Raw genomic sequence first — 19,390 nt, 5'->3', positions numbered from 1 at the left:
TGTATGGACACCAAACTAATTTTTCCACAAAAATTTATGCGCGTTGACTTGTTTACAATTTGTTCCTATGGCAGAAACATTCCATCATATCTTGTCACCTATGCTAAAAAAAATGTTATGTATACACAAGGATATTGTTACGAAACATTTGGGAATTTTGAATATTAGTACAACTTATCCATGGAATATGTCGATTCTGAAATTGTCACTTTTTGGATTTCACAAGTTTTCTTGAAAACTCATTCTTATCCCTAGAAACTTTAAATATAACCAACTTGCAATTTTTGAATGATTGTCATAATTTTTTCTAGGTTTTTATGGTAGCAAACTACTTTAATCTACCAATTTTTGATACATGTCGGCAGCCATCTTGTGTACGGCTTGAAACTAAATTTAGAGAAAAGTTAAGAGTCCTGCAAATCAGAAAAAAATACCAGTTTCACAACTAATCAGTAGACAAAATTCCTTGCATACAAACAACTAATTACACAAAGTCCATAGAACACTTTCCCAGCATTTTCGTTTCCTAATTTGTAAGAATCTGAATAACGCATTTCTCAACTTTTCTATTCAGTTTCAAGCTGTATTGAAGATAGCTACCCCCAATACAGCAATATATCATTCTTATTTGATTACTAGTTGTACACCAGCTGACACCCTGCCAAGTTCTCGATGCATTAAGAACATGAACAACAGATCCAAAACTTAACATAAGTCATTGTCAATGACACGTCCCCGTTCCGTTCATATTTGAGTGACATATACATTCAAAGCAGATCATGACCGAAATGCACCTGCATATGTACAACACATTGTGCTAAATCTGAACAAAATCCATCCATGCATGACTGAGATCCGGTTCTGGAATTGTGAAAATATGTGATTTTGATGCATTTTCGGCCTTAAAATGGCCATCATTCCGCTATTGTTAAGCAGATCATGGAACAAATGCACATATCTATTTGTGACATGATGTACCATGTGTGTGTGAAGTTTGAACTTGATCAATCCAAGCATGTCTCAGATACGAATCCAGAACTGAATTCTTTAAAACAAAATGGCCGCCAGTCGGCCATTTCGAACCCGATCCAAAAAAAAAAATGACGTGCATCAAGGTCCTATTATGTTTAATGTATGTACCAAATTTGAACAAAATCCGTCCATGCATAACTGAGATCCGGGTCCGGAATGGTGAAAATGTGCGATTTTGATGCATTTTCGGCCTTAAAATGGCCGCTATTCGGCTATCGTTAATGAGATCATGAAACAAATGCACATACATATTTGTGACATGATGTACCTTGTGTGTGTGAAGTTTGAACTTGATCAATCCAGACATGTCTCGGATACGGATCCAGAACTGAATTCTTTAAAACAAAATGGCCGCCAGTCGGCTATTTCGTGCATCAAGGTCCTATTATGTTTAAAGTATGTACCAAATTTGAATGAAATCCGTCCATGCATAACTGAGATCCGGGTCCGGAATGGTGAAAATGTGCGATTTCAATGCATTTTCGGCCTTAAAGCGGCCACCATTTGGCTATCGTTAATGAGATCATGAAACAAATGCACATACATATTTGTGACATGATGTACCTTCTGTGTGTGAAGTTTGAACTCGATCAATGCAAGCAAGCATGTCTCAGATACGGATCCAGAACTGAATTCTTTAAAACAAAATGGCCGCCAGTCGGCCATTTCGAACCCAATACCCAAAAAAAATGACGTGCATCAAGGTCCTATTATGTTTAATGTACCAAATTTGAACAAAATCCGTCCATGCATAACTGAGATCCGGGTCCGGAATGTTGAAAATGTGCGATTTTGATGCATTTTCGGCCTTAAAATGGCCGCTATTCGGCTATCGTTAATCGGATCATGAAAAAAATGCATGTGCATATGTCCCATATAAGGTGTGATGTATGAGTGAAGTTTGAACTTAATCGGTCCATGCATGTTCGAGATACAGGTGATCACGGACGCACGCACACAGGGCAAAACATAAGTCCCCGTTTTCGGACTGCGTCCGAACGGGGACTAAATATACAAATCGCAAAGGTGGAGAATGTCCTTGGATACGTACGCACAACACCAAGAAAAGTCACTATCCCCAAAATCCCCCCTCCCAATCCCATACAATATTAAAATTACTGAAAGGAGAACTAATGTTGCACTTACAGCCAACGTTTTTAGTCATGGTTTAATATCTGCATGAAATTTTGTGCAATAGAAAGCAGAGACTTTGTTTAAAGCACATCTATTTGGTGATCAGTGGAAACTCCTTTCAATCTCAGAGTGTCCTTACCTGGTTTTAAATGGTACTTACCTGGTAGATGACACACACAGATGAATCCATTTCGTTTGAAAGTCAAGTAACAAAGCCGAAACAAGAGAAACCATTGAAAGGAAAAGTACACCATCAAACATTGGTCTTAAACCTATCTGAAGTTTACTTTTTTTTCCAACGTGCACAATATCAAAATCATTGAAGAGTCGACGAAGATACATATGTAATCGCATTGATTTTAAACCCCACATGACCCTGAATTTGATCTACGCATGAATACAATTACAAAACTCAAAATATTGCCATCACAAGTCCCAACTATCTAGTTTTGAATATGCACACACATGCCCAATACAATATTCATTTACAAGACAATTGCAGTGGAGAATAATGAAAAAATATTCAGAGACTTTAAAAAAGACCAAATTGGCCATGATTTCACTACACTTTATCAGTACATAAAATAACGACACTGGACAAAATAAAAATATTGTAACACCGCCACCAATTCTTCATATCTTTCACCGACAATTAAACAAAAATCAGGGCAATTCTTAACTGTTATTCAGTGTAAAAGACAATTCAAATATGAATAAATTATGGATGGATGGACAGACAGACAGACAAACGGATGAATGGTGATCAAGCAAAAAGTTCATGAATGACCTTGGCTTCAATACAGCATTTTTCACAGATGACACACTTATAGTTACATTGCCCAAATATTAACATGGTCATTTATTGAATGACTGGATTATTTACAGCGTCTGTTGCAGGCATCAAACATGTACAGCAAAATGCTATACATCAATACAAGGACAAAAAACAAAGGCATGTAACATGGGCGAGGAAAAACATTTCTACAATGTCAGGGAGGAAAAAAAGAACTTGATGCTGAAGCACAAGGCACTTGTTATAAAGACAATGTTTAAATTTACATTTGAAGCAGTCAGACAAAGTGAATGGAATGAGCCCAGGAAGTAACAATTAGACCAACCTCTAAGAACGAGTTTAGAGAAGGAAATTACAAATAATTGTGTATCTTGTATTTATCTTGTAGCACCTGTTTATTAAAATTCTAATGAAGCCAGCTATTATTCAGAATCGTTTAGACAATACATACAAACGCTGAATTCAATTACAAGAAAGTCTAAACTTTTTCCTAAATGTTTATATATATATATTTAACCTAACACATGAATGAAATATGAACACATGCAAAACAAAGCAAGAAAAGGTGAATAGGCATTCCAGCCTATACAAGTTTTTCTGAAATCAATACAATACAGTTTGCAGATTCACTCCCCATTAAAAAATCCTCAACTTGGACTCGATGCAAGAAAGCATAGCTTCTTGAACCACTGTCTTGAAAATGCAAGCATAAAATAGAGACTTGAATAGAAAAACAATTTTTATTCGAGAATCCAACACGTGTATCACTTCGGCTGAATACATCCATCAATCAATCAGCTTTCAAACATTGGTATACAATACGTCAACCAGATGGTGCAGATTTCAGTTCTCAATCCTTTGTGCAGTTTAACCAGCATGACAGTGATACTAATAAAAGTAACCATACTTATGATTGGAGCTCCTTTGTATTGACTATACCATACAGATATGGCACACAACGGGGAAAACAACTACTGATCAAGAGTATTTTACTGAAAATGTATCCACATTTCCTTTATGCTTACAAAAAATTGTAAAGTACTTGTCTTATCACACTTCCATCAAGATGTGTGTTATCTTGAATTAAGATGCATAGGTGATGTAGAACTTTTTAATGACATTCCAATCTCCAGTTCCGCTCAATTTGACAGTCGCATTCATTAGAAGCGACAATCAATTCCTTGAAGCAACATTCTGTACATATCAACCGGATGAGACCGGCTTTGTCAAGTAGCATACAAAATTACTGGATAAATAAGACACATTTCAATCAAATGCTCAAATTTATGCAATGGAAGAAGTTGTAGACGCTCAACAAACTAATGACATTAAACTGGATCCACATGTGACATCTACCAGATTTGATTTGAATCAACTGTTTCATTGATTGATACCAATATCACCCTGAATATATACATGTTCCACATTAAACTTCTGTAGCCTCCAACCATTGAAACCATCAGTAGACAAGACTTCAACTTTAGTGGGAACTTCTTTCAGCACTGGATTAATATAAAGTTAAGCTGGCATCACATGTTTCACTCCCAAGAAATGTCAATCAGCACTCAAAAGGAAACCAATCACAGGGTTGAGTGATTAGAGACGCAGCTTCCAACTGACTGTAGCTATACTGGGTATTATCTATTTTTTCACAAACTATAACACGACTTTGCAGCAAAGAGAAATATTTACATAACTTGACTAAAATAGTTTTTGCGATCAGCAAATCATCGCAAGACGAATGACAAATCAAAGTTAGTTTGATGCAAAACAAGAAATCCAAAGCTGTCATCCAATTAATGAGACCTGATAAAATTTCCTCAGTTTTCTCTAAAACTAAAGACCATTATAATTTAAAATGTTGTTGCATCAGAATTATGAATCAACACCAGACCAATTGGCAAGAATAAAATTCATATTAATAGGTCCACTTGGTTACTGATGGATAGAAAGTAGTATTCACCACAAATGAAGACCAGTGGTAGTTTAAATTTAACAGAAAACTGAATTTACAGTAGTCAACTGTTTGTCATTCGTTTGAAAACTTAGTGGTTCTAGAACACCAAAGCATTAACAAAAAGTGATATCATAAATGCAATCCTTTTAACCACCTTATAGCAGTTCACAGGACAAAAACTAAAACAAAATAGTAGCATACAGAGACAGGAAATACAACGTAATTTGATTCCATGGAAATCAAGCCACCTTCACCCGACAGACAAGGACCTTGACAACACGATTTTTTTCAACAAATACCAGTACTAATTTTATTTATCAATCATGATAATCTTAAAATCACAAGAAATAGGAGTAACATGAAAAAAATATATCACTGACTTACAAAATTCACGAGAAAAATAAACAAATTGTCCACAATTCCAAGATGGTAGTCTTTAAAACTGCAGCAGTACACATCCCACCCCCTTGTATACAATAGCATTACTTTTAACAGTCACATTTTGGACCTCAACGATAAGCATACAATGGATTCTTTAAGAATTAACCAATGCAACTAAATTGTTCACCAATACATTACATGATTCAAGCATGAACATTCCTATAAAAAAAAAACCTCAACCAATGAATGTACAGTTCAATTCATAGCAGAAGTCCAACTGTTCTGATGTACAGAGTGTCCGGGAGCTGCAGCTTGAAGTCGTCAATTGACAATTGTTCTCCACAAGTTTACAAACCTGCGAGTGAAGCTTAAAATTTGAACACAGTAACAAATCTTCACAATTATTTCATCCATTACAACAATTGAGAAGGTCAGTACAGTTCTTCAAAACAACTGACGCCAACTATTCTAAGATTTTCTTTACAGCACTGTGTTTAAATGAGCGAATAATGCTAACTGATGAACAATGAGTCAAAGTCCAAAATATGCTTTTCACAACAATCACAAGGTGAGAAATTGCTCTATAAACAAACTATACATGTGACAGAATCAACATAGAGGTTTAAAAAAAATAGCTGGCAGTTCCCATATTTATACATGATATAAGTGCATCTACTTTTAACCTTTGAAAATGGTACCGGAAACGCAACTCTGTCTGATCAACCATCATAACATAATGACAATGCTAAAGAAATGATGAAGAGAATAAAACCTATGAACAGTTCAGACAAAACCAACTCTCCAGCAATGTTGGCATTGCAGGGATTCATAAGAAAACAAAGTCCTTTACAAGAACCATGAATATCAACAAGTGTCAGCAAGACAATGCAGGAATGTGCGGAATATTACACCTTATCCATTCGAACTGATATTGTACGTCCATCTAGTACGCTACCATTCATCATATCTGGTAAAACAGAATCAAGGATAATTTAACATGATGTTTACATGATAATCAGAAGTGATTGGAGTTGGATTATTCGATATACGTTACTTGTCTTCTATCATAAACACATGCTGTGTTTAAACACTTTGTATTAAAGATTTTTTTCACATTATCTCGTATAAAACAGAAGAGTAGTAGGTGAGGGGGGGGCATGGCTTAACCATATCGTCTGAAAAAAACAGTGTTCTCCCCAAAGCGTTTTAGCGTAGCGGGGCCGCTACTCCATTATTTATGCCGCTACTCTGAGAGATTGCCCGCTACTCTGTGGCATTTCCTGTTACTCTTTCTTTTAGCTTGTTAATACACGTGCGAATCTGTTAGTCAGCGTCATCAGCGTCCGGTACTGTGAGCCAAATCAGGTGTGAATGGAAACATGTCAGTGATTACGCAAAGACAATGGACTAATACAGCTTTGGACTTCGACAATAAACACTTTCGCCCTATTTAATTGGGGTAATAGCGAGTATTTTCTCAGTAGCATATTTGGCTGGAAAAAGCAACGATGTCAAACAGCAGAAATATTACGTTGTGGTTCCGCGTAGAACGCCCTGCTGGGCCCCTGGTTGCGAGCGATAAACCCACCAGCAACGCGGTCACTGGTACCCCTGTCGGCAGTGGTACTAAACGTGTCCAAGATGATGTTACAACGAAAAGTGCAAAAAAATAAACTCTAGATTTGATGCACAATGGACAACAAAATATACGTGGCTGAGAGAAACATCCGATGGCAAAGGTAAAAAAAGTATTTATTTGTAGCGTTTTACTTGGAAACGAGTTTTGACCTAGTTTAGTAAATTTTTGTATGGCTTCATTTTTTGCCGATCGTCGAAACATTTTTTTGGAAACGACCTTCTTTCTGGAAGTTCAAAAATTGTTGGCTATGATTTATCAAAGTAACTAATACTAGTATTGTGTTTTGAAATAGTTGGGTAAAGTTTATCGTGGCAATTTTTAAGTTTAGCGACTTTTCAAAATGGCGGCAATTTGTTTATTTTCGTGTTGATCGTGACGATATTTTTTAAATACAAGTATTGATTCGCTCCTATTTCTTATCTTTTAGGAATGCTGTGACACATATGTGGAAAATTCAACTTAAAAACATCCAGAAATAGTTCTTTGGTATGGAATTCTATGCCATGTATAACTATTACGAAATATGCTATCGATAAACACGCACACTCGGAGATGCACAAGAAGGCCATGTCATTTAATAGAAGTGGGAAGCAAAGAAAATCACGGCGTTCTCAAAAGCTGCAGATCACTGGGCTTCCATGAAAGTCCGAAGAATCAACATTACATAGAAATCACACAGCAGCAGATTCATTTAATCTTCTACATAAATTTGTTAAAAAATAAAGACACATTTTCATCCATGCAAGCCTGTCATTATTGTTTTCTTTATCTTCAGACAAATGCTAATGATATGTAAATTATATGCAAATTAGCCGCCACTCTGATACATTTTTCTGGGGAGAACACTGAAAAAGCCATACATAAATTGCTGGGCTACATACTGGTAAGAATACAGACAATCAAGCCTTAAGATAGAATTGAATGAAAGTGTGGTTGAAAGTATGTGATACCAACATGGAACTGAAAACAAGCATGGACTACAAGTGAGCTTTATCTGTGACAAAAAAATCTTCTACATACACTTCCATTAAATTAAGCATTTGATGAAGAAATTGTTTAACTTTCTCATGAAAGTACTCGGCAAGTGACATTGAACAAACTTTATATTTGCATGCACTAATAAAATTCAAAGGATACTAATAGCTGTGCGGGCAGATTCTGGAGATTCAAACCTCACTGAGCCGTAACCTTTAGATCGTCCGTTCTCCATTTTTATCTCAGCATACATTACACGACCTGCACGAATAGAACGATAGTAAATGCAACAGTATTGCTAAGAAGTGAAATATTGATTGGTCTACTCAATTGTATTTCTTGACACACCAAATACAACCTTTCCATCACAAGTTCTTTTCATCACAAAATAGTCCCGTTTATAACTGCACTTTTCTTCTGAAGTTGAGACAAATTAGCGAAACTTTTTGAATAAAAGCTTCAAAATTAGAGTTCTCCAGAAATATTGAAGAAGACTTAGAAAGAACTCTTGTGTGCTTGAGAGCATTGAAGATGCATTAAATTAATTCAAAATTTCAAACGAGAAGCTTTGCAACTAATATTTGTCTGTTATTTGAGATGCAAAACATGAAAACAATGTGATTAACATTATCAAAATTTATAATACATACAGAAAATCAATTTGATTTTTCATCTATTATCATCTAATTTTTTTAGATACCAGAAATTGGCTAATAATAGATAATCAATATGCATCTATGCATCAAGTTTCATAAAAAACCAACATGCGGCTCTTCAGATATCAGTGGAACGGACGGATGGACGGACAGATACACACACACACACACACAAACCTACACACAAGCTAAACTGCAAAGACTCCTATTGTGGGTTTGCACACAGGAGTCAAAAAGTGTAAAAAATATTTGGTCAAGAAAGTCTGGTGGTGAAAAGGTTAATGCAGCTAACGTGCAATCAGCTTACCAAATTCTCGGAACTTGTCTTTAAGCATCTGCCATGTGTACGTGAAAGGTAGCTGTGAAAAAAGATGCATTAGTTTAGTAAACACAAGTATGTTATAAGTTAACACACCATACTTGACTGTGTTAGTTGTCCAGGGTCCTCAACTCTCAACTCAGATGGGCGCTTACCTGAGCACCCCCCTCGGAAAAGAGTGCAAATGACAATTTTAATTCAACATGTGACAGATTGAAGGGAATATTGCATCTTTAAGGGGAAAATGAAACTACAAAATTAATTGCGGTGTCATTGAATTTTACAATGAAGAAACAGAAATGGTCACTAAAATATGCACATTTCATTACAATATTGAAGATATCATCAGAAAATGAACAAAATGTATAGTATTAAAGCAATCGGACTTAATCGAAAATACAACTTTTTATGAAAAATATTCATCAAAATTAGATAATTTAAGAACAAAATCACCACGAAATGAACAAATCTGAGAGGTCTACCTGTAGTACCTATGCAGTGTATATAATATCAAAGCAATCAGACTTGCAGTTTTTAACAAGTCGAAAATATCAGTTTTTACCAAAAATGACAAAAATATTCATGAAAATTAGAGAATTAAAAATATCACCATGACATGAATAAATCTGAGAGAGGACCACATGTAGTACCTAGATATGTAATATCAAAGCAATTGGACCTGCGTTTTTTAACAAGTCAAAGTACAACTTTTCACCAAAAATATATTCATGAAAATTAGAGAATTGAATATATCATCACGAAAATCTGAGAGAGCACGACTCCATGATGAACAATCATACCAGAAAAAGGCACTTAAATTAATGGTACTTACATTTCTTACAAAAATTTGTGAGTCCATATTCCTGCCTCCCTGGCCATCATCACTACCAAATCCAATGCCCATATTGCTGCCATAACCACTTCCACCACCACCACCACCACCCATACCGCTGCCATAACCACCACCGTAGTTGGATCCACCTCCGCTACCATAATTACCCATACTGCTCAAATCAGTGCCGAATCCCATGCCGCCAGAGCTGCCCATTCCCAAGCTGGAACTCATATCCATTCCACTCGCTCCCATACCTTAGATAGAAAAGAAAGAATTATTATAATTACAACAATTGACACATTACACAGTGACAGTTCTCTTAATTCAGTGTTTTAGCCCAGCTAAAATTGGTAAGCCGCTATATCGCTAAGAACCACGATCTCTGCTGCAATATTGTACAAAGTATACTGCTGCTTATAATTGAATTCAAAGACGACAGAAGCGGAATATGCAACTCGTGCAATCAGAAAAGTGCTTTAAAGTCGAGGCAATACGACTCACTAGAGGTTAAATTCACTACAATACCAGTTTAACATCTTGAAACAGTACAGAAAAGACTACAAGGTTTGCTCGAGAAAGAGAAAAGTCAACTTTTCAAATGTGAAAATTAGGGACAATATTCCAATAGATGTGGTATACAAGGTAGTTGACGTCTGAATCCAATGAACCGGAAAAACAAAATCATGCAGACTAGTAGCAGTTTGATACTCACCTCCCATGCCACTTAGTCCAGTGCCACCCATTCCTCCCATACCACCTCCTCCCATACCGCCCATCCCTCCCATACCAGAACCCATACCACCTGTAACAGAGAGAAAGAGAGAGTAAACAGGTGTTATGCCAGAAATGGGAATGCTTGGAATAAAATGGATCTAACATCACTGTGAACGAAAGAGACCAAACTAGAAGGGTCGCACAAACATAATCATATCTACCAGAAAACCCATTGAAATAATAAATTTCATTTGTTACCTGTTAGGCTTTAACTACATATTACAGCCCGAGGGAAACTATTAGAGAATATACCTGGGTACAAAATGAACACCCTTGGGGAAGAATTCTCTAAAAAAAAAGCCCTGACTAAGGGGCCACCCCCAGGGAGACCACGCTGTTGAGACCTCTTCTGTCTCAATTCTCCCAAATGTTTCCAGTGCAACACAGCAGGAAGCTTGTGGGGCAGGTGGGCGATTTTTCACAGATTTTCAGGTAGTCCCTTGGACTTGAAGGTCTATCAGATGGCCGCCACCACCCTTGGAGTGTCACATTTGTAATGAGAGTCAGCAAGGGAGCCAAGTTCCAGACTTCCCTTCACCAAGGGAGGGCCTCCAGAGGTTGTCCGACAACCTTGAATGTCAGGTTCTGCATGTGGGCCTTGTGGTCCAATAAGCACTTCTGAATCGAATGAGACCAGAGAGCTACTGCTGCGAAATGACAAACTGAAGTCATTTTGCAAATAAGACGCATCAGTTCGCACATAGAAGCCGTCACCATCGACAGGAGTTGGCTGGCGAGCTCCACAAGGGGGTCGTTCCGTGCCTGAGTGGGGCAGACAACCCCTTTGCTCCGTGTCAAACTGCATACCCAGAAAAAATAGGTCGCGAGACGATATCGGGTTGGACTTGGGAATATTTATTGAAAAGCCTAACTCGTGGAGGAGCATTTGCGCTGATTGCACATGCTCCGCTAACACCTCCTGTCTTGGCTGTGCATTAACCAGTCGTCTAGGTATGGGTTCAGATAAACAGACGACCGGTGGAGCAGCTGGATCACTCTGGTGAAGACATACGGTGCCGTGCACAAACCAAAAGGAAGAGATGTATGTAACTCATAGATTTTGGCCTCTAAGGGAATTTGAGATATCGGCTGCAAGAGTGGTGAATAGGGATGTGGAAATATACGCCAGCCAATCACCAGAGTGCACTGGCAGAAGCATCAAAGACGGTGTTTCCATCTGGAAGCGATTGAGCTCCACAAACCTGTTCAGCCGACTGAGATCCAGGACAGGACGACACCTTACGGGTTCTCCACTCCGCGTACCGTACCATACCGCCCCTTTCTCCAGAAGGTTGGCTACTTCCTGCTGGATCGTCTACGTTTTGACCTCGTCCCTCGGCAGAAGATCAGAGGGAGGATGAGGAGATCGGAGAGGGATTTGATACCCAGAGTCACTACTGCAAGCCTCCAGGGGTCGGAAACTCTCCTGCGCCAAGCGCAGCTTGAAGCGCGATCCAACGGGAAGGAGCGTATAGGGGTTCGGAGCCAGAGCTTATCTTATCAGTAAGGTAAAACTAACAAGTCTTACGACGGTCTAAACCAGGCTCAAGTTCACTGTTGGTGTAGGAGGACAAAGACTGGGAGACAGAGCCAGAGGACTCCAGAGTGGAGAACCGAGAGTCGTACCACCATCCAAAGCACCAAAGAGACTGAGGCTCCCTGCCCCCCCCCAGAAGCGCTAGAACATCCACTACCAGGCCACTATCCTTGGACCTCTTCTGACGCTTCCCACTACTGGGCTTCTGCCCCTTAGAAGAAGACCACAAGTGCTTAGAACCTCGCTGGTTCTTATTGGAGGACGTATTGCCTGAACCACTCTGCGGTTTAGGTTGGAATTGCTGGCAAGAAGGGCCAGCAACCTTGGCCAACAAGGATGATTGCTTTTGCACGTTGTCAGTATTCTCACTTTCGGGTTTGTCATTGTGTGTATGTACATGTGTACAGCAGTATTGTTTGCTGTGTGCATGACAATGACAGCAAAAGCTGGATCAACTATTAAATTTTAAATTAAGTTTAAAAAAAAAAAAATCCGGCCGACCCAATTTTTAATTTTCTGACTTAAGGGCTGTAATCTGTAATTAAAGCCTAACAAGTAATAAATGAAATTTATTATTTCCACAGATTTTTTTGGTAGGTGATGTAGTAAACTGTTAAGTAATGGTGATTCTGATTTTAGTACTTACCTCCCATGCCCATTCCACTGCTCATGCCCATGCCTCCGCCGCCCATGCCCATTCCACCACCACCCATGCCCATTCCCCCTCCTCCCATACTGCCCAATCCACCAGTGCCCATACCAAGGCTACTCATTTGGCTAGAGCTACCACCAACAGTCGCAAGTTCTCCAAGTGTGGGTCCAATACCACTCAGACCACCTGTTAAAAGAACAAGAATCTATTGCTTGTAACGAATGAAAACATGTATGGATTCATGTAATGGACATGTAATGCGCTTTCTTGGGGTGAACATGAAGAAATCCACAGCATACAACTTATGCAGGACAAGACAAATATAACCTCCCTCCCCCAATTCACTTTTTCATCAAACCTAACATTCAAGCACAATTGTACCCAACATGGCATACATGCACTGAAATAAGTAGAAGACGCATTATTTTATATACCGTAAAAACCCTCAAATAAGAGCCACTTTGTAACACTTTCATTTCTGGGTGGTGCTTATTTGAGGTAACATTTTGACAACTTTGTAGCCAGTGGCTCTTAAACCAGGGTCATCAATTTTTTTCATTGTGAAATAGGGAAGGGATAGGCAAACACACACAACCAAAACAGACAAATAATTATTAATGATGTATCATTGCAATTAATTTATTCTGTAAAAGTACTGTTATGGGAATAACAAAAGTCAAATAAATACGACGATTCGACGTTTCATCGACAATGTGTAGCAATGCCTGAAGTCTGATTTGGTAGCACTCTCAGTGTCTGACCCAACACTCGAATCACTTGTACTTCCGTTGTACAATTGTTTACCAAGTTTGGTACGGCAAACTTTTTTCTTGAAAACTGGGAATAACTTGCGTGGCTTTGGCGGGCGTGGTGGTTGATTTGGTGACGATATAAAATAGTTTCGGATAGAATTGATCTGACACGCAGCGACAGGAGAAGACATACTTGCAAAGCAAGCATGGAACGAATGAAAAAAATGATGCCCAATCACTTGTATTTATGGCAAAAACAATAAATAAAAACACGTTTTTCTATAGATTTTTACAGCTTGGGTACTTGGGCATTGTTTTAATTGCGCTAAAAGTCTGACAGTACAGCTTTGGTTTATATTTCCTGTTTCATAATCAAGCCAGCTTATAATGATATGTTAATGATATTCACGTACTTCACAGTCCACGCAAACAGGGTCAAACTATAGCCCCACCCCTATATAACCAAATACGAGACGATACCGAGAAAGTAACAATTACATGTATTAAAAATAATTTCCTATGACCAATCGGAGAGACGAAATCATTCTCGAAAGCCCAGGCCTGTTACAAGGCATTTTCTGATTGGTACAAGTTCAGATTATTTTCAATTCTCACAAATAGCTAAATTTAAATATTTGGGTCAGGCGGGTCACATAGACTTCACTTTGCTGTAAGACAAGTTGATCGCGCAAGTTTGTGGAACTAATCCATTCGACTTCGATTTTGATTATTTTCGGCACGAGAATCCTCTCCAAACTAATGCCAGTTATTTTGTTACTTCCCTGAACATTTGGTCTCGAATCACCCCAAAACGAACGTCTCAAATGAAATGCAAAAAATAACCCAAAATCACGATCAGCAAGAGTGGGCTGCGTAATCATTACATTCTCACAGTCGGAGCTACGTCACGATCCCTCAAACGTTCCGGATTAACACCTCTGTTTTCCCCCACGCTAACCAAATTTCCCCCACGCTAAGGAAAAAATCTTTTGTTTTCTGCTGACTTCCTGTTCCGGTCCGTCTGTGAGAATGCATTTTCGATACCTCCGATTTTCCGATAAAGGCGTTCTAAAATCGTGACGTTCTTTACTTGGTTAAAAAGACAACATTGACAATGAATATCTCAACGTGTCCTTTGGTGTTTCGGCAAAAAACATACTAGTAGTTAATACTGAATAGTGATTGTGTGTCAGAAATATAAAATGGACAAGTTGACAGTCACATTCACGCTCTCAGTGCATTTCTTTCGTCTATCATTCTTCCGTTCTCAATTACATAGGACATCAGGCAAGTTATGGGGATAATCTTTATTTGTCTCACACCTTCTGTGGGGCAATAAACAATGCAGGGTGGAAGTGAGGCACGACAAGCTCGGTGTCTGCCTGATTGTAAACAACCGGGCGGCTGGCGCTTATTTCATGGTTCTTATTGACAAAACCACTCAACTCTTGGTGGCTCTTAATGGAGGGTCAAATGTAACAAATTTTCACTGAGTGGCTCTTAATTGAGGGTGGCGCTTATTTGCGGGTTTTTACGGTAGATCAACTTACTTGGAAGTGGTGGGCCGAGATCCTGATCTTCGACTTTCAATTTATCCTATAAAAAAAGGTCATGAGAAAAAGAAATTCAGAAGAAATGGTTGAAATCATTTTCATTCTGCACGTATTAAAGCAAGAGCAACACTACAAAGGTGATAACTAAGAATATAATATTGGAGAATCTATGGAACTAAAATCCTTACCATTCTTAGTCGCATTGGTCTTTCAAATAGATTCTGCCCATTGAACATGGCTGGGAAAACTAAGTCAAGGAGGACAATATCATAGTTTTCTTGAATAAGTAGGTTCAAGCACTTAAAGGTCTATAAGCCGGCATGCAGTTAATGCTAGAATTTTGCGTAAATACAATTCGCACATGATACTCGCACTAAACCTGGCATAATGCTGCGAAAGTGTTGAAGAAATAATTAAATGGATGGCACAGTCCCAGTTAGTTACAAAACTTAAGATATATAAACTTGTCAGAGATATGGACTCTGAAGCTGATGCTTGATTATGGTGATTTTTCAACACTGAAATGATTGACATTCCGTCATCTTGTATCTGATCGTCAAATGAGTGCTTGTCCATATTGAGAGATATTGTTGTGGAACAGCATTAATTAAAATAAAATAGCCACTAGTCATTCATTTTGAATACATCTGTATATCTATAACATGATGTAGAATGAATATATAACATTTTAACATAATCAGTGAAATCATGTTAGAGATATGGCACAAAAATGGCCGCCATTCAAAAATGGTCAAACCGTAAGTCCCTGTTTTCGAACAGTGTCCGAATGAGAACTAATACCCTTAACAATTTGGTTCAGAATAACATGATTCTGGCTTTTTTAAAAAGACGATCAAAAGAAAAGATAAATTTGCAACTGGAGCTTCACAGTACAAACTCATGAAAGGATACACAGAGCTTGTACGGCTTCCATCGGTGTATCAAACTGGATAGTAGCCATACCACGACTTTTTCCTTCTCTGTCTGTCTTGATGTCGGCCCTTACCACATTGCCAGCCATTCGAAATATATCTTTCAGCTTCTGCCACGTTACTTTGTAATCAAGCTAAAGAAATTCATGAATAAAGTTTGTTATTATGATAAAGTCTGGTAGGAAATTCTACCAATTTATTTGTCATCAACATTAAAAAGAACTATATTTAGTGGAATTGAAAGTGTAGCATGCTCACACTATCATTGCAAGGTATGTAATGTAACAATCACTTCTAATAGAGTACTCTATTTAACATCTTGAAGTCGAAATTTAACATTGTATTTGATTGGAATGTCATTTACCAATTCAAAAACGGGTGTCAAGGCAATTTATTCAAAGAACAAAATTGGAGAAAAATTGGTGATTAATCAATTACTAAAACAATAATAGCCCTTGAATTAAAAAGTAAGACAAAGATACATGAATCAGTAACCTGCTTCAATTTATAATACCAAGGCATACTCAGAACAATTTAAATGTTTTCATGTTTGCCAGATAAAAGTACCTGTCTCACAAAAGATTGTAATAAAACTAAATATAGATCAAAGCTCCAAGATGCAACTGTTGTATTCAATAGCGACAACAAATTTTGAAAACTAATTAGAGTTACTTACATTAGATACAAATATGGTATTGGAGACTTCATGCCTTTGTAAGCCAAGTTGTTGGAGGATCTGAGGATTCAGCATCATATCATTTCCCCCTCCTCCACCACCGCCGCCGCCGCCCATACCCCCACCCATTCCTCCACCACCCATCATGCCACCCATACCCCCACCCATGCCCATACCACCACCGCCCATGCCTCCACCCATACCACCGCCGCCTCGCATGCCACCATAACCACCACCGCCCCCCATTCCTCCACCACCACCCATTCCACCACCACCTCTTCCATTGCCGTCTCTACGATCCTGCCTTGAATATTTGTTGCTAAATTTTCCATCAGTATCCTGCAAGATAAACATAATAAAATGCTTTGTTTTATTAATTAGCCCATACATCTTTACACAAATTTTCCGAAATTGACGACACATTTTTAAAAGGCATGATGTCAGCTGCCGAGTCACCACTGGGTCGCGTGTTATATTTTTTTTAAAATTTATATAGCAGTGAATTAAATAACAGCTATGGTTATGTGAACACCACTTAATATATTTGCATGATAATATAATAAATATAAAAACATGATTATTACTTATTTGAAACATATACTTTGGCATGGAATTAAATCGATAAGCAAATGTGAACAAAATGCAGAACATGGCTTCCAATAATAATTAATGAAAGTAAAGTCCTGTTCACAATGAAATATCACGAAGAGCAAAATATCATTAAAATGGTCATTCTTTCAGTTTAAAAAGCATTTTGCACACAGATATGCACCTACCTCCTTTACAACAATGCCTCGTCCACGCAATTCATGTTTATGCATTGTATCAACAGCTTTGTCCACAGTTTCTTTGTCTTTAAACTCAATAACACTGAAAAGAAAGACATTCCCTGGATCAATTCTATATTTCTCAGTGAAGTGCAACCCACTTAATAGCACTATTTTATTTCTCAAAGTCTGAGCTCGATTACACTTTTATTTGTGTTTGAAATGTCTTTCATATACAAATTAATCATTCTTCAATATACAGGAGGAGAGAACACAAATAGAATTCCATATCAACTTACCCACATCCCTGCAATACCAAAAATCAGAGCATGTAAAAAAAACAAAAAAAACAAACAAACTGTTTAACATTATGACAACTTAATATTATTTAAATACTTATAACAACTTAATGACTGCATTATTTGTACAACATGTTGTTCTAGTGCAAGTCTACAATACAAACAATACAATACTCTATATGACCTCACCTTAGATTTTCCTTCATCATCAAGAAAGAGTTCTACATATGTAACTTCACCAACTGAAAAAAAGAAAAAATCAATTGTATCAAAATGTCAATTCCAACACATCCAAATCCCTATTTTTTCAGTGTCACTCCTAAATAGTTATTATACATCATATGCTGGTAGATTCAGTGATTGCAATTAAGATCCGTTTACTTGTCCCATACAAGCTGATTTTGACACCTCTAAATTGCCTGTCCCGATGCAGGATAAATAAATATCAAAGTTTTTACTAAAAACTTAACTGACCAAATGGTGTAGTTGTAAGTCTCTAATGTCCAAAAAATTGTTTATGAAATAGTATATTATAATTTATTTTTCTAGGGATGAGTACACCAATAATTGGAACGAGACTTTTATTCTTTAACCAGTCTAACGGACAGAAAACTTTCTTAATTTTAATACTAAATGAACAAATAATGTGTTTCTGGGTGATCCGATCTTGTCCAGATTTTTTAGGCCGACCCTGTATTCCCATTATAGCCAAACTAGAAAATGGGCACTTGTAGGTACAAGATGTTGCGACTATTAAAAACAGTTACACATATAAACTCAATTGTCATATTTATAACTAGTCATTTTGGTGTGTTATTACCAACATGGCAATCAATGCAATCTGCACATTGCTTTATTGTTTTACCCAAACTAAGGGTAAACTCACTTTTTTAACTTTAACAATGCAAGTGTGAAACAGTATGCTTGATTTGAAAGTGTCATATTAAATGTGAAACAATAAGTAACCCACGAACAAAGGGTTCTATTTATAATTGTTCGTTCCTGACAATGACATACCTTTGTCTCTGAATAAATCCTTTATTTCTTGCCATTTCAACTCGTATGGTACATTGCTAATAAATACACGATTTGGTCCTCGCTGTCTGGTCTTATTTCTATCTCGGTTGTCTCTCCTCTGGCCACGATCTCTGTCTTCAAATCTACTACCGCCGCCACCTCGCCTTCTATCACGATCTCTCATACTATCCCGCCTCTCACGCTTCTTGTCGCCGCTACCGTCTTTGGACCGATTAAGAGGTGACCGGGATCTTGACCTGGTTTTCCCATTCACCCTGAAATAAAGACAATTTTAACTCAGTCCCCGATTTTTATGAAATGTTATGACGCTGCATGCGCTCAGATGATCGTTGGGCATGCTAGACCTGCGGGTGTCAAACTAACCGTAGAACGCAGCTCACATGTCGATGAAATCACGTGAAAGGAGAACAATGCAGTTTAGAGCAAAATTAAAGACAGACTGTGCGACTGGGCGTCATAGTGCTAAAACATCACAGAAAAGGGCCACAAACAATATATCTGCAAGAACCAACATTTTCCTCACACTATATATTTAATTTACTTACTGTTCACTGTCATCAGGGTTGAACTGTTCTGCAAAAGAGAGGTCTTCTTGGCAAAGATCTGTCTTGCTTATTTCATCCTCCATTTTGTTCCGCGTGTGTGTTGCGTTTGTTCCCAGCGTCCTTTGCAAAATGCGTGTACCCTCG

At 37.8% G+C, this 19,390-nt stretch overlaps 1 protein-coding gene across 1 annotated transcript; it reads right to left on the bottom strand.

Moving 5' to 3' along the window:
• Positions 1-2,718: 2,718 nt before the first annotated feature.
• On the bottom strand, positions 2,719-19,366 carry LOC100374986 (myelin expression factor 2-like). Its single transcript, XM_085507365.1, has 15 exons — positions 19,247-19,366; positions 18,681-18,955; positions 17,853-17,905; positions 17,664-17,671; positions 17,374-17,467; positions 16,598-16,936; positions 15,902-16,055; positions 15,178-15,227; positions 14,987-15,032; positions 12,679-12,870; positions 10,434-10,523; positions 9,719-9,975; positions 8,875-8,926; positions 8,074-8,172; positions 2,719-6,264 (listed from the first exon to the last, which is right to left on the bottom strand). The coding sequence occupies exons 1-15, from the start codon at positions 19,327-19,329 to the stop codon at positions 6,203-6,205; spliced, it is 1,854 nt and encodes a 617-aa protein (XP_085363491.1). The 5' UTR covers positions 19,330-19,366; the 3' UTR covers positions 2,719-6,202.
• Between the last annotated feature and the right edge of the window lie 24 nt (positions 19,367-19,390).

The sequence above is a fragment of the Saccoglossus kowalevskii genome, chromosome 13, assembly GCF_978046115.1.
Source record: "Saccoglossus kowalevskii chromosome 13, keSacKowa6.1, whole genome shotgun sequence".
Lineage (NCBI taxonomy): Eukaryota > Metazoa > Hemichordata > Enteropneusta > Harrimaniidae > Saccoglossus > Saccoglossus kowalevskii.
The sequence above is the reverse complement of the archived record's forward strand: the minus strand, read 5'-3'. Positions and strand labels throughout refer to the sequence as shown.

Coding starts and splice junctions, on each gene's coding strand:
- LOC100374986 (XM_085507365.1), bottom strand. CDS start 19,329: ATGGAGGATGAAATAAGCAAGACAGATCTTTGCCAAGAAGACCTCTCT. Junction 18,956..19,246: donor AACCCTGATGACAGTGAACA/GTAAGTAAATTA, acceptor TCTTTATTTCAG/GGTGAATGGGAAAACCAGGT. Junction 16,056..16,597: donor ATACCATATTTGTATCTAAT/GTAAGTAACTCT, acceptor GAATTTCTTTAG/CTTGATTACAAAGTAACGTG.